The sequence below is a fragment of the Nuphar pumila genome, chromosome 5, assembly GCF_984573655.1.
Source record: "Nuphar pumila chromosome 5, dmNupPumi1.hap1.1, whole genome shotgun sequence".
Taxonomy (NCBI): domain Eukaryota; kingdom Viridiplantae; phylum Streptophyta; class Magnoliopsida; order Nymphaeales; family Nymphaeaceae; genus Nuphar; species Nuphar pumila.
The window spans coordinates 22,614,708-22,639,810 of NC_143253.1; the positions used below are offsets into that span (position 1 = coordinate 22,614,708).

The 25,103-nt window shown below is 35.9% G+C and overlaps 1 protein-coding gene across 2 annotated transcripts in view; it reads left to right on the plus strand.

Annotated features, from left to right (window-relative positions):
* Positions 1-434: 434 nt before the first annotated feature.
* LOC149837096 (small ribosomal subunit protein bS16m/bS16c-like) overlaps positions 435-25,103 on the plus strand; it is a 37,681-nt gene continuing 13,012 nt past the window's right edge. Inside the window, exons 1-2 of one of the 2 annotated variants that reach the window (XM_090007242.1) lie at positions 435-681; positions 787-832. In XM_090007242.1, coding sequence (XP_089863368.1) covers positions 549-681; positions 787-832 — 179 coding nt within the window. In that variant the 5' untranslated portion in view covers positions 435-548. The remainder of the gene's footprint in view (positions 682-786; positions 833-25,103) is intronic. The other variant, XM_090007243.1, reaches the window with a different exon arrangement.

The following is a 25,103-nucleotide window of genomic DNA, read 5'->3' on the forward strand; positions in this document are numbered from 1 at the left end:
AAGTGCCCTGGTGTCAACGGTTCCGGTTTGGTTTGGATCCAAGTGGAACCAGATCTAGACTTGATTTAAGATGTTGGTATCGGGTCTGGATCCAATCCAATTGAACCCACCATAAGAGAAACCATATCTGGATACTATAAGGATTACATGAACCATACAATTGAAAGGTAAAACGCTATTCAAACATATCTTTACTTAAAAAACACGTACAAAATAATTGGGTCAAGCCGGGTTAAGTCTGGTATCCAACAAAAATGTCATACTCATTAGGTTTTATTCATTTAGGATCGGATACCCAAGACAAACCTTACGGATACGGGTAAGCCTGATTTCTGACCCAGAACCGAACAGTAGACGTTCATAGCCTTAAGCCGTATGTTGGATTTAGGAGAAAACCCCTTCAATACTCTCGCTCAAATCCTAGTTCCCGAACTTTTAGCATTTTGGCGTCTTTCAAATCCTTTCTTCACAGAGTTCGTGATTTCTAACTGCCCATCTTCAAGAAAACCGAAAACAAGTTTCACTTGGACGGGAATAAGTGGGGGAAGATGGTTGTTAGGATTCGATTATCACGATTTGGGTGCAAAAACCGGCCGTTTTATAGAGTGATGGCAGCCGATAGCAGGTGCCCGAGAGACGGAAAGCATCTCGAAGTATTGGGTTATTACAATCCTCTTCCTGGTATTTGTTTTTCAAAAGAAAAATGCTTGTTGATGTTCTTTATTTTGGTGTCATTTTTTCATTTCCGGAACCATTTTTGAGAGATTAGTTTTGTGGGTAGTGCAGGACAGGATGGTGGTAAACGCATGGGGTTGAATTTCGATAGAGTCAAGTAAGTTTATCTCACCATGAATCCTCTTTTGGTATTTGTTGTTTGAGTTTTGCGTTTTCTTTCTAAGAATTCATTGGTGCTTCCAAATTGGATGTTTAATTAAAGAAATTGATTTTTTTTAGACATTTGTATTAGTTGGTTTCTTGTCATATGGTTTTAGCACTTTGATGGACTGGTTGTTTTTGGTTCAGTGAAAAAATAAGCATTTGTTTTTCGTTTTTTTGTGGTTTGCTGATGTAATTTATTTTCAGAGAGTTAGCTGCTTTGCTGCTTGGAAGTCTAACTTTGTGCTATTTGTGAGTTGGTGACTTTTTTTTTTCAAGATGCATTTCATATAGCACTTGCTAGAGGATAGGTTTAACGGTTTTACGTAAGCATGAAAGTGACTGCTTTAGTATGTTATAACAACATTTGATCCTCAGATTTCAAGTAGACCTTTACAAACTTTGGCACGTGAGCTTCCCACACAGATGCAATTTATAGCCTACTCTTTGCTGAGCAAAGGATATTTTGTTCAAAATTTTGGCCATGGGTTGAATGCGCACAAAGGGCATGGAGCAATCTGGATATTTGTGGAATGGTTAACCTTCTTGCTTGTGTAGCCATATTTGTTAGAGATAGTAGATGCAGAGTAGGGCAGCACGGGAAGAGAATGAAGTGAGAATGGTAGGGATTTATGGCTTGCTTCAGAGGGGGTTATTTTCAGTTTGATGTCTTCTGTATCCATTTTCCATGTAGAGTCTGTGCACCAAAAATTGTGCCCATTCATTTGGGTCTTATTCCATAACAACTGAATTTTGATTTTGAATAAATTTGTTAATTTGTATAGTCGGTTGACGGTCATAACATTGCCTGCAGTTGTAGAGTGAGCACACTTTGAGGGCCAGCGGCATGGCCAATTGGCCATTAGCCAACTAATGTAGGGCTAACATCTTCCATTTGGATATGAAAGCCCAAACTATGTGTATTGGTTTTCCTCAAGGTTGTAAGTATTGTATCGTAACCCGTATCGGTCATGCCCAAAATAAGATACATATTGTATTGGCAAAAATCATAAATTTTGAAAAAAAAATACAAATTCTAAAAAAATCAGAAAAATAAGAAAAAAAAGAAAAAAATAGTAAAAGTTTTAAAAAATAAAATCACATAGAAAGCATTTATGTCTCATACTTTCATATTATATAAAAAAAAACAAAATAACCAAGTTTATGAATACTTAACAGTTACGTAACCAAGTTTTTTAAAAGTATACTATCAATCATCATCATCGTCATTATCTTCTTGTTCTTGTTCTTCTTCTCCTCCTTCGACATTCAAATCATCTCCAATGTACATGGGTTGTTCGTCATCTACGTCCTGAGCTCCTTCCATGTTTATCCACTTAATGTCCTCTTCATTCCGAAGGTCTGCTTTTTCTTAAACTCATGCATCTAATACATCAAAGTTTTTCAAACTAATGAGATCAAATTGTTCTTTATGCCTCCTTGATGATAACTTTTCTATTTGCCTATGTCACACGGACTCGGCTAAGGAGGTGCCGCACCCGAGTCGACACGCCCCGACACGGGTGCGGACTCGGGTGCGGCTTCGGACTCGGCCCGGACTCTGTCAACGCCGAGTCGGACTCGGTCAACGAGTCCAGGCCGAGTCCGTCCACATTTTGGACTCGGTCAACTTTGACCGAGTCCAAAAATGTCCCTAAAAAACTAATTTTTTATATTTTTTATTTAAAAAAATATATATAAAAAAGGCACTGTGACTGTGCAGTCTTTGCAGTGTGCACAGTCTTTGCAGTGTGCACAGTGCTGTGCCTGTGCACAGTCACAGTCTGTGACTGTGCACAGACACCTGTGGCATTTTAAAAATAAAATAAAATAAAATTATATATATATATATATATATATTTTTGCCGAGTCCCCGTGTCCAAAAATTTTAAAATTGTGCCGCACCCGTGTCGCACCCGCACCCGCACCCATGTGACATAGCTATTTGCCTAAAAAGATAACATGAAAATTTAAAATTATTTGGGTTTTGTATGCACAAAAAACATTAAATAAACATATCAATATAAGAAATAAACTTTAGAAATTTATATACCTTTGCCTTAGTTGTAAGTTGTAGCGATCGTACACGAGGTCATTGAGCCTTTTGTGCTCCAATCTATTTTTTCATTTTGTATGTATTTCCTCAAAGACACTCCAATTTCTTTCGCATCCACTTGTACTACATGTTTTACTTAGAATGCGAATGATAAAAGCTATCAAGTTTGGAACATCACTTCCAAACCCAATCCACCACGTCTGAAAATAAAAAATAAAAAAATGTGAACTCAATAATACAATGATTGATACAATCGTACAAAACATTATAACTATATAACAATATGAATTAAAATAGAAATAAACAATTTAAATTACCTGGACGAATCGTGATACGGTTTCGCACTACTGCAGGCAATGTTATTAAAAATGTGCCTCAAGGGGCAAAAGGCACGCCTTGCCTTATGGTGAGGCACTTTGCGCCTTGAGGCGCATGCTTATAGCGTAAAACTCTTGAGGTGTGCACCTCGGGGGTTATGCGATGCATGCCTCATGGCGAGGCGCACCTCGGTCAAATGGGGGTCAAAGCCCCCATTTAAAGGGCCTCTCCTCTCTTTCCATCTCTTTCTCTCTCGTTGCTCTCTCTCCTTCTCTCTCTTTGTATCTCAGTCTCCCCCTCTCTCTTTCTCTCTCGTTCTCCCTCTTTCTCTATCGTCTCTCCCTCTCAGCCTCTCTCGCTCTCCCTCGTCTCTCCCTCTCAGTATCTCTCCCTCTCCCTCTCTCTCTCTCTCATCTCTCGTTCTCCCTCTCTATGTCTCTCTCTCTCTGTCTCTCTCTCTCTCTCTTTGCTGAAAGGAAGAAGAATAAGAACCACCGATAGGTACTCTCTATATTTTGTTTTTTTTTTTTGCTTTTTTTATATTTGTGAATGTAACACTCTCTCGTATGCACCTATAGTTTGGTTTTTTTTTTTTTAGATTTTTTAAAGTTTTTTAAGTTAATTTTTTTAGGCTTACGCTTTACGCCTCACTTTGGTTTTTTGTGGAGCGCCTCGCTACGCCTCAACGCTTTTCACAACATTGGTTGCAGGTCTTCCCATATCATACAATGCATTGTCATAAATTTTCATTTCCTTATGAATCTGATCTTGAATGCCATAATCAAGGTTCAACCTTTTGATGCAATCCAAGAGACCTTTGTTAACTTTTCTGTTTATTTTAATTGTAGGAGTATCTAAATGCAGGATTTAAATAATATGTTGCATCATGAAGAGGTTGATGAAGTTGCACACTTCACTTATGATCAGTGATGTTCTATATAGGCAAATACAATATTTTCTGTCTATTCAAATTATCTTTAATGATCTCTTTTGCCTTATCCATGGCCTCATAAAAATAACCCATAGCTGGTTTGTCTTCATTGTCCACCAATCGAAGCACCTTCACCAAACGTGTAGTTATTCTCAACAATTTAATGCATGAATCCCAAAATTCACTTCTAAACTAAATACAATATCTACAATTTCTCTTGGCTTTTTTTTGTAAATGGGGATATGCATTCCACTCATCTGATGAAAACATTTTTTAGTACACTTTTATTCTTTATTAAACTTTGCACTGTCAAAAAATTCGTAGCAAATCTAGTAAGTGCACTACAAATCAACTCAACACCATTAGTGTACTTTCTCATTAAGTTCAAAACCCATGCATGATTATAAATAAATTTAGTAATTTCTTGGCAGCATTCAACTTTATGTTGTATCTCATCCATGTTGCCGATGTCCTCAAACATAAGGTCTATGCAATGGGTAGCACATGAGGTCCAAAAAAATGACTCATAATTTTTTGCCAATTCTTTACCTGTTGGCCTATAATTTGTTGCATTATCAGTAATAAATTGAACAATGTTTTGAGGTTGAACCTCTTACACGACTTGATCAAAAACCTTGAACAATACATCTGCTGTCTTGGGTGTATTAGACACATCAATTGACTTAAAAAACATAGTTCCTTTGGGGCAATAAATAAGGAAATTAATTAAGGTCTTTGACTTTCTGTCTATCCACCCATCTGCCATGGTACTATACTCAGTTTCTATTCATGACTGCCTCATCTCATCACAATATGATTTCACTTCATTCACATTATTATTTAAATTTTTTTCTCTCAAAGCATGATATAAATGCATTTTATATCCAGACTCGATACTGGTTATGACATCTGCCATGACTTGAAAATGAAAAAAAAATGCCGCATTTAAAGGAATGCAAACATCAAGAACGATCTCTGGTGTGAGTTTTGGAAAATGATTTTTAAAACAATATTTTTAATGAAAACAAGTGTAAAAGCCAGACACCAAATAATAAAAACCAGCTCGCACGAGTGGTGGAGTTCGGGTCGATCTCAGGGAATGAAAAATACTTTGTATTCATGCACACAATCTAAACTACATTTTATTGCCTTGAAAAAGAATAGATTAATTAACTAAATAAACAAGAAAGTGTTGCCCTGCAGAGGGTTTAAACAAATAAATAAAGTGCCTTATTACAAACCCAAATGACTTAAATAAATGAAATCCTAATCTAAAAATAAAGGAAAAATCTCCAGTGCTTGAGTCTTTTGTTCCCTCTTCTTGTTCCTCTTCTGCTGTGTTTCTCTTTCTTTCTTTTGAGGGCTCTTTTGAGGTCTTAAAGGGACCTCAGAGGGCACGAAAAGGGCTCTACTGCACGTTGCAACGCTTTTATGCAAAACACAAAGCAGACAAAGGAATCTACGAGAAAATCAAAGGTAAATATGAAGAAAAATAACAAAAACATAAACTAACTATGAACTAACTTGTAACAACCTAAAGCATTAAATGACAAAATAGCAAAACAACCCAACTAACAAGAAACTAATTGCTAAACAAACTAACTATAAACTACTTCAAGAAATCAACTAATGACAAATTAAGCTAAATTAACATAAAGTAGATGGTGCATGGAAGGTAAAGCTAATCTAACGAAATCTGTAAACAAACTAACAATAGACTAACTATTTAATTTATGCTACCTACGTACTCGGTGAATAAAATCTCAAAAGTAAAAACCGACTGCAATAATTTATGTCCTACGCTGACAATATTTATAATGTTAAACTAAGCTAAGTAACTTAATGTGAACTAACACAGGTTTAAACTACTTACTATGTGCTGGAAATAATAACACCTATACTAAAGCACTCCTAATTCGTTATCAATGCAAATAAACACAAAAAAAAAAGAACCGGCTAATGTTTATCAACTAATTTCTCATGGTTTTCAGAATAAATAAAGCAAATACTGAACTAATAGCATGATTCAAATAAAACTAACCTAAATCAAACTGCTACTAACTAATGAGAAGGACTGGACTTAATTTGTATATGCTATGATTTAGTTCAACTAATGTTAACTCACTAAAAACAAAAAATGACAATTAAAGCAAAAAATGTGATTCATCTATTCTATTTTATCTATAACAAGTAAAGTGATTAACTAATAAAACAACCAATTTGACACGTTGCTGAACAAGATTCTAAGCTAAACACAAATCTGGAATGAACCTATCTATCTTAAAAAAAAAGAAAATGTAGCACTTACGACTAACTGCTAATGTTTAACAAACTATTGAAATAAACAATTAATGTCTAATGTTATCAAACCTAATGAAGTAACTAAAAAAGCCAACTGCTGCTCTGAATCACCATCTACTGAAGTCAATAAATAACTACTCCCTAACTAATGAAAACAAACGACAAACAATTAAAAACGCAACCCCATGCAATAGGCAAGCCGACTAAAAAAAAGACTAATAAAAACAGACTTTAAACGCTATTTGCGAGACCGACTAATTAACTAAAATACTAACACGTTGCTGAAAACAAATAACACTAACCTGCTAAAAATAAATAGCATATTGCTTGGTGTCAAAACCGAATTTCACAAAAAAAACGATAAACACAATACTCGGCTAATAAACAAATATTCTGTTTATATGATCTAAAACGATGATAAATAAAAAACTGTGCTGCATAGTATTCTAACTAAATCTAATCCTAAGCTAATCAAGATTCAAGAAGACAAAAATATAAAAACTTAGACAAACACTAACGATCTACCTAAATCAAGATGTTTCAATGCTTGAATAAAGAAAATGATTAAACTATCAAAACGAAATTTGTATTTTTCTTTCTTTTTATTTTTCAGATGCAAGAAACTAATCGAAACTAAACGAAATATGCAGATGATGTGAAGATCTAACAAAACTACATGCGATGCTATGCTTTATATGATGCAAAACCTAAAACTACAGTGAAACGGGGGAGAAAGAAGCAAACTTGACGATCCATTTTCGACGGACTGGATGAGAAGAGAAGAGGGTTAATCCCAGTTGAACACACGCCTCCCTGACGAAAAGAATGGTTGCCGACGACAGATTGGATGCGAAGAGAAGAGAAAAAGAAGAAGAAGAAGAGGGGGAGGAATCGGTAAGGATCGAAAACAAGGGAGAGAGAGAAGAGAGGGAGGGAGCAAATGGGGGCTTGAGGCTGCTAAAAAAAAAGTTTTTCCAGCCCTCAAAACCACTATTTACAATCCCTAATTAGGTTAATATTTGAAATTTCAAAAAATGTTTGATAATTTTTTTCAATTTCTAAAACAGGGTCTCTTTCTGAAATACGTGTTTTTCAAAGAGATATTTTTCTAAAATTCATTCAAAATAATTAAGTTCTACTATAACTAAATTATAATTAAGAAAATTCTAAAACTAATAAAAATACTGAAAAGCGCAAGGTCGAATTGAAAAATGCGATTTTTCTCGAAAAATTCGATTTTGAAGCAAATACTCGAAAACAACGATAAAGATGGGTTTTTGATGCGATTTTATCATGGATCATGCATAAATAAAGATTAAAAAAATGCAAAATATATGCATGATCAAATACTCACATGCTTATCGTTTGCTTGTCCTCGAGCAAACTTTAACAAAAAGTAAAAATTCTAAACTAATCAAAACAAAAATCTAACTCACTTTCGTAGGAATCACGGTTGCATTTAGCGTATGCAATAAGCCCTTTCAACCCCTGGGTTACCCCAGTGGATGAATAAGGTCTCGTGAGGGTTGACAGTGATGCTACCCACAAACATCTCTATCATGTATGCATAAACTTATCAACTTCAAAAAGCATTAGACAATTAAGGAGTTCATTTTCATAAATATTTCATGTCATTACATTATCAAAACATGATTAGAGTCTTTTACAGGCCACCACAGAATAAAAAAATTTCTTCTACTTTGCTAAATAGCATAATCATTTACGTTTTATTCTCAGAAAATCAAATATATACATGTCATTATTTACTTATCCTCATTCATATGTTTTCTCAAAATTTGCTTCTAAGCAATGAACTTTTTTTTCTTTTACGCACTTTTTCTTTTCCTTTGATTTTCAATTTTTCACCCTTTTTCTTTCTTTCTTTTGTTGAGCACTATTTCAAATTTTCATTTTTGTGACCTGTGTAACGAGCTTTGCGTTAGTGACTCCCAGGCCAGACGACCTTAGGGCACCAGATACAAAGTATTCCTCATACTTAATTGCTCGAGTCACTAGACCTTCAATTTTCATAGTTTACGTATAGTCCGCTTATCTGTCATATGTAATGTCAATATCTATTAGGCTCTCTATAAAGTCCATGTAACGGGCTTTCGGGCCGGTGGCTCCCAAACCAGATGGCTTTAGGGCACCAAGTGTAAACACCTCTCAGTTTCTACTTGCTCGAACAAAATAGGCCACAGACATCAACTAGACATAGAAGTGATTTCCTTTGTTATCCTTTTCGACATGAGAATCAAATACTTCAACTTGTGTCTGAGCCAAACTACTGGGAAGTACGAAAATACCAAACAACTAAACGTATGCTCTTTTTCACTTTTGAGCTCTTATTTTCAATGTTGTTTATTTGCTTAGTTTTTCAAAAATAAAACTGTGCATATTCATATTTATTATTCAAAATAAACTCTAACATTTGAAATTCATATAAATAACCACAGTTGTGTAAAAGTATCTCCACCAAGATACTAGGATCAAGACCTTAATATTCTTGATAATAAACCCACCACGAATGCACAATAAGAACACTTAAGAACACTTGTGCACAAAGGCACAACTCACAAATAACTCACAAATGCACAAAGGCATAAAAACAATGGAATCGATTTATTGAGAACTTGGGCTTTGACTCAAAGCCATGAAGAATACAAAGGGGTGAACCCCTTATTTATAAGAACACATGAGGGGCCTTGGAGGGGCTCCACTCATAGACGTTGGAGCCCCTCCAACGGTCACAAATGTGACCGTTGGAGAGGGCCCAACGTCTATGTTAGTGGCCCCCCCAAGGTACTTTACATAAAGTAAAACAAAAAAAAACAAAAAATAAAAGAAAAAGAAAAACGAAAATAAATTACAATCACATTCATAAATTGAATGTGCGTAAAATGAAGGAAAAGACTATTCTACCCCTACGGCTAAACAAAAACAGAAATATATATTTTATATATATAATAAGTAAATACATATACATATATATTATTATATGTATATGTATTACTTTATATATATAAAATATATATATTATATTGAATGATTTAGGTATATAATTTAACACCCCCCCTCAAACCTAGGGCAGGATGACCGAGAGTTTGCTAAGAAGAAAGTTGAAACGCGGAGCACACAAGGCTTTAGTGAAGAAGTCCGCCAATTGATATTCGGACGTGACATATGGAAGGTCAATGATTCCTTTAAGATATGCTTCCCGTACGTAATGACAATCCATCTCTATGTGCTTGGTCCGCTCATGAAAAGTGTGATTCTTAGCAATATAAATTGCACTTTTGTTGTCACAGCAAAGCTTAGTAGGCTCTTCAATAGTGATCCCCATGTCTTCCAACAACTGATGAATCCAAACAATTTCCATGGTAGTAGTTGCCATGGCACGATATTCCGCTTCAGCTGATGATAGAGACACCTTTTGCTGCTTCTTACATCTCTATGAGATTAATGAGTCACTTAAGAATACACAAAAACCAATGGTGGAGTGACGGTTATTTGGGTCACCTCCCCAATCAGAGTCAGTATAAGCAATTAATCTTAACTCAGAAGAAGAAGACAGAAAAACTCCCTTATTAATAGTGTGCTTTAGATATCTTACGACACGTAAGATAGCACCCATGTGAATAGAAGTTGGTGCATGCTGAAACTGACTTGCTGTATGCACCGCATGAGAGATATCTGGTCGGGTGATACTTAAATACATCAACGATCCTACAAGTTGCCTGTAGGGAGTAGGATCAGAGAGAGGAACACCATCATCAATCTTCATTTTAGCTCCTACTATAGCAGGAGTTTCACAAGTTTTATCATCTGTAATACCTGACCTGTCAATAATCTCAGATGCAAGCTTAGTTTGAGACAAAAAATATCCTCTATGAGAATAAGCTACCTCAATACCCAAAAAGTAAGTTAAGAAGCCTAAGTCAGACATTTCAAACTTATCCTTTAAAATGGATTTTATGCTTTTAATCCCTTTAGAATCGCTCCCAGTTATAAGCATGTCGTCCACATAAAGCAGTAGAATAACAATCCCTGCATTAGATTTTCTAACAAATAAAGCAGTATCAGTAAAGCAGGATGAGAAATTATTTTCTAACATAACGGAGTTAAACCTATCATACCAAGCCTTGGGAGCTTGTTTCAAACCATAGAGTGCTTTCCGAAGACGAAGCACTTTTCCTTTAGGATACTCCATTCCAGGAGGAGCATCCATATATACTTCTTCGTTTAGATCTCCGTTTAAAAAGGCATTCTTAACATCCATCTGATAGATGTTCCATTTATTGATTGAAGCAACGGTTATAAGGCATCGGACGGTGACCATCTGAGCAACGGGGGCAAAAGTCTCCTCATAATCAATCCCATATTTTTGACCATATCCTTTTGCAACTAAGCGGGCCTTATATCTCTCAAGAGACCCATCACTCTTAGTTTTGACTTTAAAGACCCATCTACACCCAATTGCTTTCTTGTCTTTAGGAAGGTCTTGAAACTCCCAGGTTTTTGCTTTCTTTAGAACTTCAAGTTCATTATTCATAGCGACTATCCATTCCGGGCATTTTCGTGCTTCCTCGAAATCCCTAGGTTCTATGTATGAGTGAATGGCGCTTAGACATGCTCTATATTTTGGTGAAAAGGACTCATATGAGATGAACCTAGCAGGAGGTCTTCTTGGTCTTTCGGTCCTATGAAGGTTTCCTTCACTTGAAGGGGTAGACTCACTATCATATCTTTCGAGAGCACTTCTAAAAGTATTCCTATCTCTATGAGAGTAGGTTATAGGATCTCTATGTTCTTCATTGATATGTTGATCAGAATGAGTTTCATTATTATTCAAGTCATTTTGATTTGTTTCATCATCACTAGTATCATCATCTTCAGTTAATAAATCAAACAGAAAGGAATAGTCTATATTCTCGTCATTAGTTTCAAGTTTTTCGAAACCACTAACATTTTCCAAAAAACTTACATTTCTGGAAACATAAAGTTTATCACTTTTAACATCATAACAGCGAAAACCTTTATGAGTTTCAGAATAACCAAGAAAGGCACAATGAATGGCCTTAGGAAAGAGTTTGTCATTTTTATCAGTAAGGACAAAACATTTACATCCAAAAACCCTTAACCTGCTATAATCAGGTTCTTTTTCGTATAATTTTTCAAATGGAGAAATTTTGTTCAAGTTTTTAGATGGGAGTCTGTTTATGAGATAGACAGAAGTAAGGGCTGCCTCTGCCCAAAGTTTCTTTGGAATATTTTGCGAAATGAGCAAAGTTCGTGTTGTTTCAATAATATGTCTATGTTTTCGTTCCGCCAACCCATTTTGTTGGGGAGTTTTAGGACAAGACTTTTGATGGAGAATTTCATAGTTTTCAAGATAATTTTTGAATTCATTGGAAAGATATTCGCCACCCGAATCGGTTCTAAGAATTTTTAACTTTCCATTGAATTGATTTAAAACCATCATATGAAATGTTTTAAAAGTTGAGAAAACTTCATGTTTATGTTTAAGAAAATATATCCAACTAAACCTAGTGAAATCGTCCACATAGATAACATAGTATGAGAAACCTCCCTTAGAGATTATCGGAGTCGGACCCCATACATCGGAGTGAACAATTTCAAAAGGTCTTGTTGTAAACATAGATCTTTGAGGAAAAGGGAGACTTTTCATTTTTCCAAGAATACATTCATTACAAACAAAATTTTCATTACAAAGATGCTTAATAAAGGGCAAATAAGAGATTTTAACAATGTTGGGATGACCCAATCTCTTATGCCATACATGAATATCTTTGTTTTGAACAACATTACAAAATTGATCCTTGGGAATTTTAAGAAAATCGATATAGTAGAGGTCGCCTCTCCTAGAGCCTTCCCCAATCAACCTCCCGGACTGGCGATCCTGTATCCAACATTTGTTAGAAGAAAACCTTATATCGCAACCATGGTCCGAGAGTTGAGAGACAGAAAGTAAGTTTAAGTTTAATTTGGGTATGAGACGAATTTTTGGGATAAAGAAGTCTTGTTTTTCAAAGTTGCCCATTCCTTTAATTTCAAGAGGTGTTCCATCCGCCGTTGAGACAAAAGATGGAAGAAAATTTTTAGAATAATCAGTGAGAAAACAAGGACTTGGAGTCATATGAAATGAGGCACCGGAATCAAGGAGCCAAGATGACTTACCGAGAGAGGATGAGGATGACATAGCGGCTCCAGAAATGCCTCCTTTGAGAATAGGTTGAAGAGCATCCACAATTTGTTAAAGCGAAAGAGACTCATTTGATGACGAAGGTCGTTCTTCTGATTGGGATGCTAAAGCCGCGGCAAGAAATTTCTTCCATTTAGGACAAAGGGGTTTGATATGCCCCGGTTCTTTACAAAAGTGACAAGTTAATTTACTATAGTCTCTCTTCCCATATCGATCATTTCCTCCTTGCCCTTGATTCTTGAAATGTGGAGGTTTATAGGTTTTCAAGTTATTTCCGGGTCTTGACACGGCATTAACCCCTTCATAATCACTTTGAGAAGGGGTAGCAAGAATACTCAGATTATTTTTACTAATCCCCATACGTGTTTCCTCACCACTTAACTTGGTGATGACATCTTCAATAGATGGGGATGTGAAAGCGGATAAGAGAGATGACCGAATTTGCTCAAATTCGGGTCTAAGACCATTTAAGAAATTAAAAAATCGATCTTCCTCTAGTTGCTTGTGTCTTAATTCAATAGCTTCTCCGATCCATTTTGGTTCGAGCATAGCAAGCTCGTCCCAAATAGATGATAATTCGGTAAAATATTCCCGAATAGACAAATCATTTTGTTGAAGAGTCAAAGCTTTCTTTTGGAGATAATATTTGTGTGATAGGTCCCTTGAAGTATACATTTTTTCAAGGTACAACCACGCATCGGAAGCCCTTTTAAACTTAATGATGTTGGCATTGATCTTGGTTTCCACGGATGAAAAAATCCAAGATAAAATTTTGAAGTTCTTCATTTCCCACTCATCATGCTTTTTTGAATATTCTTTAAGGGCCTTTTGTCTATCTTCACCCTCAAGGATCTTAATATCCCCTTTCTCTATGATAGAAAGTTTGGGTTCGGGTTCCGATATGGAACCTTGAACGTATCCCCAAAGGCCTTTCCCTTTGATATGTGCTTCCATATTGCCGGCCCAAACATGATAGTTCGAACCACTAAGTTTAAACCCAAGAGAGAAGTGGGAATCTTTTTCACCCATTAGAGAGGTAAGATGATAGAAAATAATGTGTACCTTAAGAGTTTTTCCAACTTTTCTTGACAAAAGTTGTTTCTAAAATATCGCCCGAAAAAGATGATATACTTCAAAACTTCACAAGCTTGAGGGCACGATTACCGAGGTACTTCACAAGTGGCGGGATGCTCTATCCTCCTTCATCAACGAGGCTTTGATACCATGTAAAAGTATCTCCACCAAGATACTAGGATCAAGACCTTAATATTCTTGATAATAAACCCACCACGAATGCACAATAAGAACACTTAAGAACACTTGTGCACAAAGGCACAACTCACAAATAACTCACAAATGCACAAAGGCATAAAAACAATGGAATCGATTTATTGAGAACTTGGGCTTTGACTCAAAGCCATGAAGAATACAAAGGGGTGAACCCCTTATTTATAAGAACACATGAGGGGCCTTGGAGGGGCTCCACTCATAGACGTTGGAGCCCCTCCAACGGTCACAAATGTGACCGTTGGAGAGGGCCCAACGTCTATGTTAGTGGGCCCCCCAAGGTACTTTACATAAAGTAAAACAAAAAAAACAAAAAATAAAAGAAAAAGAAAAACGAAAATAAATTACAATCACATTCATAAATTGAATGTGCGTAAAATGAAGGAAAAGGCTATTCTACCCCTACGGCTAAACAAAAACAGAAATATATATTTTATATATATAATAAGTAAATACATATACATATATATTAATATATGTATATGTATTACTTTATATATATAAAATATATATATTACATTGAACGATTTAGGTATATAATTTAACAAGTTGTTCTAGATCAGTGTCAGAATTTTTTTTTCATGGGGCTTAAAAATTCTCTAAAAACATTAGATTATGTAAAGCATTCATATAAGATCAAATTCATTCCTTAAAAGCCCAATTTTTATGAGTTAACATTAAAAGTGCAAGTATAAAGACAAAAAAAGTTTGGGTGTGCAACTACACTCTCCCTCATGTTTGAATGACACTGTCCTCAGTGGCATTCCCCCATGCTTGTGTGAAACTGAGTGAATGCACATGAGAAACAAAAATAAATAGGAGATAAGTAGTAGAAGTCATCTGATCCACGCTGTGGAACCGTACCTGATACGGCATGTGAGTGACTCTGCAGTGGTTCCATCTGTCTCACAGTTTGCAACTCATAAACATATACGAAAAATGCAATGCATACATACCCTATCATTCACGCTCACGAAAGAAGAAAACTACTAAGACTACTAATAGTACATCACAAATATCGGCTGCCTCTCATAAAGCGCTAGGTTTTACGTCATCAGCCAAACGGATTTCTGAAGACCCTTCATCGTCCATGAGATCAATGGACGTGAAGTCATTCGCAATCAGGGGCTCTGAGGAAAAGAGTGTCATATGTGACACTTCGCATTATGTTTCCTCTAACTCTACCCCTATAAATCCTACAATCACTCTGAAACCTAAAATGACAGAGCTTAGTCTTCACGTGGAGACTAGTTTCAAAGGATGGTGAGTCATAAACCGAACAACTATCAAGACACCCATCCAACTATAGATTGGATTGCTTCCTTGTGATGTCTGTCACGTGGAAGCATTCGTTATTTCTTGTCACTCTCGTGGCAACATCAAAGATATGCAAGCGCAAACACTTGTTGCCAAAAAAAACCTCCATCTCCCCAGTATGACAATTTATACGAGCATGGGCAGTGACCAACAATGGTTTGCCTAGAATGATGGGGATTTGGCGAGCGTCATTGGTACCCTGCATGTTTAGAACAACAAAATTGACAGGGAAGTAGAAGTCCTTGACCTTAACTAACACATCTTCCAAGATTCCTCGTGGACGCTTGGTAGACCTGTCAGCCAACTCCAAGACAATAGTCGTGGGCTTCAGATCCCCAATCTCAAACGTGTCAAAAAGGGAACCCAACAATATGTTCATGCTTGCCTCAAGATCGAGCAATGCACGCTCGATAATCATGTTCCCTATAACACATGCGATAATCGGTGTCCCAGGATCTTTGAGCTTAGGTGTGGCTTAGTGTCGAAACACGAAGCTCACCTGCTCAGTCAAGAAGATCGCCTTGGGCAACGACCTCGATTTTCTCTTCTGCGTGCAAAGTTCTTTGAGCAACTTTGCATATGCAGACACTTGTTGGATGGTATCAAGCAAAGGGATGTTTATGTGAATCTGCTTGAATATGTCAAGCATCTTGTGCATGCGTGGCCCTTGCTTGCCGAAAGCAATCAGTTTTTCTAAGGCTTGAGGAAAAGGGGCTCGAGGGATATACGAAAAAGGCACAGGTCATGAGCTCTGCCCATTCTCTTTGGGCCTAGTAGAGGAGATCGACTGGTCAGTAGGTGGGGCAGTGGGCTCGCCAGTCGACTCCTGAGTAGGGTGGAATGTCTTTCCACTCCGAAGGGTCATAACAGAGTTGGCCTGATCTTGGTGGGACTCTGTGAGGTGCAGGCCGTGGTGCACGAGTTCTTTATCCCTCAAGTTGACAACAGACTGGTGCAATAACCGTCCTAAGTAAAAGGTTTTCTACCTACCTAACATGCAGTGCGGCCAAACCACAACAAACTACAAAGTAGGTAAAAGAAAAATAATACTAAAAAGCAGTAAACAAGCACTACACACTTGCACCCAAACAGATATTATGCAAAAAATAAACTATGAGTATGATATCAATCGTGCGCAGTCAACTCTAAGGGTATCCTAAAAAGTGGGCCGTGCAAGAAAGGTAAGCGGGTATCTAGGGTTCGCAAGCAATGCTCTCAGAAACAAAGTATGCAAGACTAGCGCATAACTCACACACTTTTCCTACTGGATTTAGTGAAGCTTGGTTGGCCAGTAATTGATCAACTATCCTGGTCAATTGGTCCACTTTGATTTGCAGATCATGTTCGGACCCAACTTCATAAATCCCTCCCTTCTTAAGACCAGTAGGAATAAGTGTGGTCCTATCAAGCTGCGAGAACAGGGCATGATGCATGGCATTCTCTCTCAATGTATCAAACAAGGTCCATGCCTCATCCTCGCTCTTGAGCATGAACGTGCCCCCACACGAAAAATTAACCATTTGCCTGTTTTTCTCGGTCAGGCCATCATAAAAGTACTGCACCAGTTGTCAATGGGGCACCTGGTGGTGGGGACATTTTCAGAGAAGATCTTTCATCCTCTCTCAGGTCTCATGGAACTGTTCTCCCTCAATTTGAGAGAAACTGGTAATGGCTTTACGAAATTGGTTCGTCTTATCAATTGAAAAATACTTCTTGAGGAACTCACGTTGCATGTGTTCCCAAGTGTTAATCTGAACAGTACCGAAAGCCTTCAGCCAGTGCTTGGCTTTATCCTTGAGGGAGAACGAGAACGTTAACCTCAACGCGTTATCTTCAAAATTGTTGATCCATATCGTAGAACAGATCTCGATGAACTCGTTGAGATGACGATAGGGGTCTTCGTTGTTCAAGCCATAGAAATATGGTAGCATTTGTATAATGTTGACTTTTATCTCGAATTGCGGTGCTCGTACAGTGGGTTTTGCGATGCAGGAGGTCGGAGCGTAAGCATTGGGAGTGAAGTACTTCCGAAGAGGACGACTCAACTGTTGATCCTGAGCCATGGGGCTTAGCAATTTATCAAAACACGAACAAACATTGGCAATAAAGTGAATACTCGTATTAATCGCCGTTCTCCGACAACGGCGCCAAAATGTAATGAGATATACGGAAATACAAAGAGTGCTATAAGCACTTACAATGTCCACCAATGGACACACAAAAGAGATAATACCCAAGTCCACAAGGGACAACACAACACAAAATATAAATGCCTCTTTATTGAAAGAGAAAGAGCTCTCTAGAAATGAAATATACAAAGGGGTTCACCCCTATTTATACAAATAAAATGAGAGAAGGGGGAGGCCAAATGGCCTCAAAAGAAGAGCCACAAAGGGGGCTCCCATGGAGTCGTTGGGAGCCCCAACGGTCATAAATGTGACCGTTGGGGGCCCCAACGACTCAATGGTGGAACCCCCTTAAGTGGGTAAAAAAGAGGAAAATAAAAAAGAAAAATAAATAAATATAAACAATAAAAAGAAGAGAAAAACAAGTACCCCTAATGGGTACATGTGAAATGACTAAAATACCCCTATCAGGTATTATATATATTGATTACATGCATTTTAACACAAAATTTGGTGTGAGTTTTTAAAAATGATTTTTAAAATAATATTTTTAATGAAAACAAGTGTGAAAGTCAGACACAAAATAATAAAAACCGGCTCGCACGAGTGGTGGAGTCCGAGTCAATATCGGGGAACAGGAAATACTTTGTATTCAAGCACACAATCTAAACTATGCTTTATTGCCTTGAAAATAAAAAGATTAATTAACTAAATAAATAAACAAGAGAGTGTTTCCCCTGCAAATGGCTTAAACAAATAAATAAAGTACCTTATTACAAACCCAAATGACTTAAATAAATGAAATCCTAATATAAAAACAAAGGAAAAATCTTCAGTGCTTGAGTCTTTTGTTCCCTCTTCTTGTTCCTCTTCTGCTGTGTTTCTCTTTCTTTCTTTTGAGGGCTTGAAGGGACCTCAGAGGGCACTTCGAGGGCACGAAAAGGGCTCTACTGCACGTTCAAACGCTTCCCTGCAAAACACAAAAACAAAACACAAAGCAAACAAAGGAATCTACGAGAAAATCAAAGGTAAATATGAAGACAAATTACAAAAACATAAACTAATTAATATGAACTAAACTAATAGCATGAACTAGCTATAAACTAACTTGTAACAACCTAAAGCACTAAATGACAAAATAGCCAAACAACCTAACTAACAAGAAACTAATTGCTAAACAAACTAACTATAAACTACTTCAAGAAATCAACTAATGACAAATTAAGCTAAATTAACATAAAGTAGATGGTGCATGGAAGGTAAAGCTTATCTAACAAAATCTGGAAACAAACCAAGAATAGGCTAACTATTTAGTTTATGCTACCTACCTACTCGGTGAATAAAAGCTCAAAAGTAAAAACCAGCTGCAATAATTTGTGTCCTACGCTAACAATATTTATAATGTTAAACTAAGCTAATTAACTTAATGTGAACTAACACCGATTTAAACTACTTACTATGTGCTGGAAATAATAACACCTATACTAAAGCACTCCTAATTCGTTATCAATGCAAATAAACACAAAAAAAACAAGAACCGGCTAATGTTTATCAACTAATTTCTCATGGTTTTCAGAATAAATAAAGCAAATACTGAACTAATAGCATGATTCAAATAAAACTAAGCTAAATCAAACTGCTACTAACTAATGAGAAGGACTGGACTTAATTTGTATATGCTATGATTTAGTTCGACTAATGTTAACTCACTAAAAACAAAAAATGATAATTAAAGCAAAAAATGTGGTTCGTCTATTCTATTTTATCTATAACAAGTAAAGTGATTAACTAATAAAACAACCAATTTGACATGTTGAACAAGATTCTAAGCTAAACACAAATCTGGAATGAACCTATCTATCTTAAAAAAAAAGAAAATACAACACTTACGACTAACTGCTAATGTTTAACAAACTATTGAAATAAACAATTAACGCCTAATGTTATCAAACCTAATGAAATAACTAAAACAACCAACTGCTGCTCTGAATCACCATCTACGGAAGTCAATAAATAACTACTGCCTAACTAATGAAAACAAACGACTAAAACAATTAAAAACGCAACCCCATGCAATAGGCAAGCCGACTAAAAAAAAAGACTAATAAAAACAGACTTTAAATGCTATTTGCAAGACCGACTAATAAACTAAAATATTAACACGTTGCTGAAAACAAATAGCATATTGCTTGGTGTCAAAACCGGATTTCACAAATAAAACGATAAACACAATACTCAGCTAATAAACAAATATTCTGTTTATATGATCTAAAATGATGATGAATAAAAAACTGTGTTGTATAGTATTCTAACTAAATCTAATCCTAAGCTAATCAAGATTCAAGAAGACAAAAATATTAAAACTTAGACTAACACTAACGATCTACCTAAATCAAGATGTTTCAATGCTTGAATCAAGAAAATGATTAAACTATCAAAACAAAATCTGTAATTTTCTTTCTTTTTATTTTTCAGATGCAAGAAACTAATCGAAACTAAACTAAATATGCAGATGATGTGAAGATCTAACAAAACTACATGCGATGCTATGCTTTATGCGATGCAAAACCTAAAACTCCGGTGAAATGAGGGAGAAAGAAGCAAACTTAACGATCTGTTTCCGACGGACTGGATGAGATGAGATGAGATGAGATGAGATGAGGGTTAATCCCAACTGAACACATGCCTCCCTGACGAAAAGAACGGTTTTTGATGACAGATTGGATGCGAAGAGAAGAGAATAATAAGAAGAAGAAGAGAGGGGGAGGAATCGACATGGATCGAAAACAAGTGAGAGAGAGGAGAGATGGAGCAAAAGGGGGCTTGAGGCTGCTGAAAAAAAAAAAATTTTAGCCCTCAAAACTACTATTTATAATCCCTAATTTGGTTAAAATTTCAAAAAGAGTCTGATAATTTTTCTCAATTTCCAAAATAGGGTCCCTTTCTGAAAAATGCGTTTTTCAAAGGGATATTTTTCTAAAACTCATTCAAAATAATTAAGTAAGTCCTACTGTAACTAAATTATAATTAAGAAAATTCTAAAACTAATAAAAATACTGAAAAGTGCAGGGTCAAATTGAAAATGCATTTTTTTTCCGAAAATTTGATTTTGAAGCATAACCCATAAAAGGGTAAAAATGAAAGAACACACTAAAATAATAATTCTTTATTTTTTCACAAGAAATGCTTAAGAAGCATTGATACAAAGTGGAGGGGGATCACCCCTATTTATACAAGTGGAAGAGATATTGAGAGTTGTTGGACTCTAAATATAGCCGTTGGACTAGTTCCAACGATTATATTCTTAGTCAAGTCCTAGTTGGGACTTGACTAGAATACAATGTCTAGTTCAAAATGAACTAGACAATAAATATAAATAAAAAATAAATAAAAAGAAAAGGAAATATAAATATAATATAATATAATATTATTATATATGTTACATTAAATTAGCTATTAAGGTTAAAAGAGAGTGTTATAGAAATCTAAGTAAGAGTCGTGATAATGAGAATTTAGAGAAGTATACGATAGCAAAGAAGGAAGCTAAAAAAGTAGTTCGAAACGCGAGGGATAAGGTATATAAGAAGGTTTATGACAAGTTGGATACCAAAGAGGACGAGAATGATATTTATAGGCTTGCAAAGATGAGAGATAGGAAATCGAGGGATCTGGGTATGGTTAGATGTATCAAAGATAAAACACAAAGGGTTTTAGTCAAAGATGAGGAGATTAAGGAGAGATGAAAAGATTATTTTGATAAGCTATTTAATGAAAGTCATGCTCAGGATCTTGGAGACTTGTCCATTCCTTTTCATGAGATGAATCATGACTTCATGCGCAAGATTCAAAAGAAAGAAATTGTAGGGGCTTTGAAGAAAATGAAATCAAGAAGGGCAGTTGGCCCAGATGGTATACCTATCGAGGCTTGGAAATGCTTGGGAGAGAAAAGTTTAGAATGATTGACAAATCTTTTAAACAAGATTTGGGGGACAAATAAGATGCCTAATGAGTGGAGGAAAAGTACTTTGGTGCCTCTATATAAGAATAAGGGTGATATACAAGATTGCACAAACTATCGTGATATAAAACTCATGAGTCATACTATGAAACTTTGGGAGAGGGTGATTGAGTCTAGGTTGAAGAAGGTTGTCATGATATCGGAGAATCAATTTGGTTTTATGCTTGGAAGATCAACTATGGAAGCTATACATCTTCTTAGATAACTTATTGAGAGAAATAAAGAGTGGAACAAAGATTTGCATATGGTTTTTACTGATTTGGAGAAGGCATACGATAGAGTACCTAGGGACGTTCTCTGGTGGAAAATGATGAAGAAAGGTGTTTCTCTCAAGTACATTAGTATAATTAAGGATATGTATGAAGGAGTAGTAACCAATGTCCGCACTTGTGGAGGGGTGACAACCAATTTTTCTATAACGGTTGGGTTACATTAAGGATCTGCTTTAAGCCCTTTCCTATTTGCTATAGTGATGGATGAGCTTACGAGATCAATTCAAGAAAATGTGCCATGGTGTATGTTGTTTGCTGATGATATTGTTTTGATTGATGAGTCTAGAGCTGGGGTTAGTGCTAAGTTAGAATTATGGAGACAGACATTGGAAACAAGAGGTTTTAAGTTAAGAGTAAGACATAATATATGGAATGTCGGTTTAGTAAGCAACAAAGTAGTGATGGGAGTGTAGTGAAGCTTGGTGAGCAAGAAATACCGGTGGATGATTGTTTCAAATATTTGGGATCTATCATTCAAAATTATGGATGTAAATCATAGGATAAAGGTTAGGTGGATGAAATAGAAAAGTGCAACTGGAGTGTTGTGCGATCGTAGAATGCCATTACGGTTGAAGGGGAAGTTTTATAGGACGACTATTAGGCCCGTTTTACTATATGGTACAAAATGTTGGGCTGCCAAGAGACATCATATTCAAAAAATGAGTGTAGCTGAGATGCGTATGCTTAGATGGATGTGTGGAAATACAATAAAAGATAAGATTCAGAACGATGAGATACGTAAGAAGGTAGGCGTTGCACCCATTAAAAATAAGATGAGAGAGAATCATTTACGGTGGTTTGGACATATTCGGCGAAGGCCTAATGATGCTCCAGTTAGAAGGATGGAGAAATGAGAAAATATATTAGTTAAAAGAGGTCGGGGTAGGCCTAGGAAGACTTGGATGTAGATGATAGGAAAGGATATGAATGCTTTGAACCTCACCGAGGACATGGCATTGGATAAAAATGATTGGAGGAGAAGGATTCATGTGGAAAACCCAGAATGATTTTCTTTGTTGGTTCATATCGCCGGCCCCAATTGTTTTGGGATGAAGGCGTAGTTGTTGTTGTATTATTATATATGTTACATTTTATATTTTAACACTCCCCCTCAAACTTACGGTACAATGAGCGAAAGTTTGTTTAAGAGAAAGTGAAATCTGAGAGTAGCAAGAGGTTTGGTGAAGAAGTCTCCTAATTGGTATTCTTATGTAACATAGGGCAGATCAATGGTTTCATGTTAGATATTCCTCTTTGATGTAGTGACAGTTCATCTCAATATGTTTGGTGCGTTCATGAAATGTCTGGTTGTTGGCAATATAGATCGCACTCTTGTTGTCACAACACCTATGTTGTCAAAAGCGCTAGACGGGGCTAGTCGGTGGACCTTCAAAAAGGCATAGGCGAGCAAAAAAAATTAAGAACAAAAAATGTAGAAAAAGATAAATTACATAATATTGAGATAAATAAAGCATGTATGAAGCATAACAATTAATATTAAAGGGTCAAAACATAAGAGTGAATGACATTAAACATGAACTGCAGTTGTGACAAAAGTCTTAAAAGTAAAACATTAAGTGCATGATATAACAATTCATGTTCTTAAGACAAAAGTGCTTAATCTAATCAGAATAAGAGGGAATGAAAATTTGTATGAAATCCTTCAATTCTTTGCTAAGTTCTTCATCTCCAACACAAACACTTTGAATGATTGTTTCTTCTTGAACACGGGAACTTTCACGGATTGTCTTCATTGATTTACGTAGTGGTAGTGGTACTGGTACATCATCATCATCTTCAGAATCAGGAACTATATAGCTTGATGCATCGTCTTGCTCTTCAGTGTCAGAGACTATATAGTTTGGTGCATCATCTTGCTCTTCAATGTCAGGGACAATCTCTAATGAAGGTGGATTTGGCTTTTCAGCTACAACCCTTGTCATTGTTAAATCTAATGACAAGGGTAACAAAAAAAATGTTCAATATACACACAAACAATATATATATATATATATATATATATATATATATATATATATATACGGTTCAATATATATGTATATATGTCTATGTATATATATATATATACATTCAACAATATATACATATACGGTTCAATATGTTTGATGTAGTGACATGCTTTTGATATTGTTTGTGGGAGCATGTTGAAATTGACTAGTTGTGTGTAAAATGTGTGCTATATCTGACCTAGTAATAGAGAGATAGGAAAATGCTCTGATAAGCTGTCTGTAAAGAGTGAGATCATCAAGAGGTTCTCTATCATCAATCCTCATTTTGATGTTGATAACCTTTGAAATGTTTACTTTCTTGTCATCTATAATTTCAGACCTACAAACAATATCAAAAGCAAATTTAGACTGAGATATTAAATACCCACGAGGGGAATAAGCAACTTCAATTCTTAAAAAATATCTTAATAAACCTAAGTCAGTTATTTCAAAATGAGTTTTAAGAAGATTTTTGATGTTTGCAACTCTCTGTTTGTCGCCTTCGGTGATGATTATATAGTCCACATAGAGGAGGACAATAATGCCTGCATCAAAATTCTTAATAAATAAAACAGTGTCTGTCAAACAAGATTGAAAACCAATATCAAGCATAACATGACTAAATATGTCATATCAGGCTTTTGGTACATGTTTAAGACTATAAAGAGCTTTTTCTAAACGAAGAGCTTTACCCTTAGGGATACTAATACCAGATGGAGCTTCCATGTATACTTCTTCAATCAGATTTTCATTGAGAAAAATATTTTTGACATCCACCTGAAATATGTGTCATTTTCTAATAGAGGCCAAAGCTATTAAAGTTCTGACAGTGGTCATACGAGCAACAGGGGCAAAAGTTTCTTCATAATCGATGTGGTACTCTTGAGCATACCCTTTGGCCACTAAACGTGCTTTATACCTTTTAAGAGTTCCATCACTCTTGGTTTTGACTTTGTAAACCCATCGACAACCTATAAGTTTCTTACCCGGAGGAATATTTTGAATAGTCCAAGTAACTTTTTCTAATGCATCCAATTCTGTTTTCATGACTTCTACCCATTCTATATGGTTTTTAGCTTAGGAATAGGATGACGGTTCTACGTATAATTGTATTTGCAATAACTGCCCTGTATGTGGGTGAAAAAGATTCGTATGACACAAATTTTCTAAGAGGTCTAGAAATTTTGGATGACCTTCTGGTTGGTACTTCAGAATATTTTTCTAATGCACATGGAAGATTTGACTCTCTACATCTTGAATATTGTAGACTAACGTCCCTATAGGTTTGCTTTTCATTATCAACATTATTTTCAACAAGAATAGAACTTTGATCATTGTCAAAGTCACATTCAAGATCCCATTCATTGGA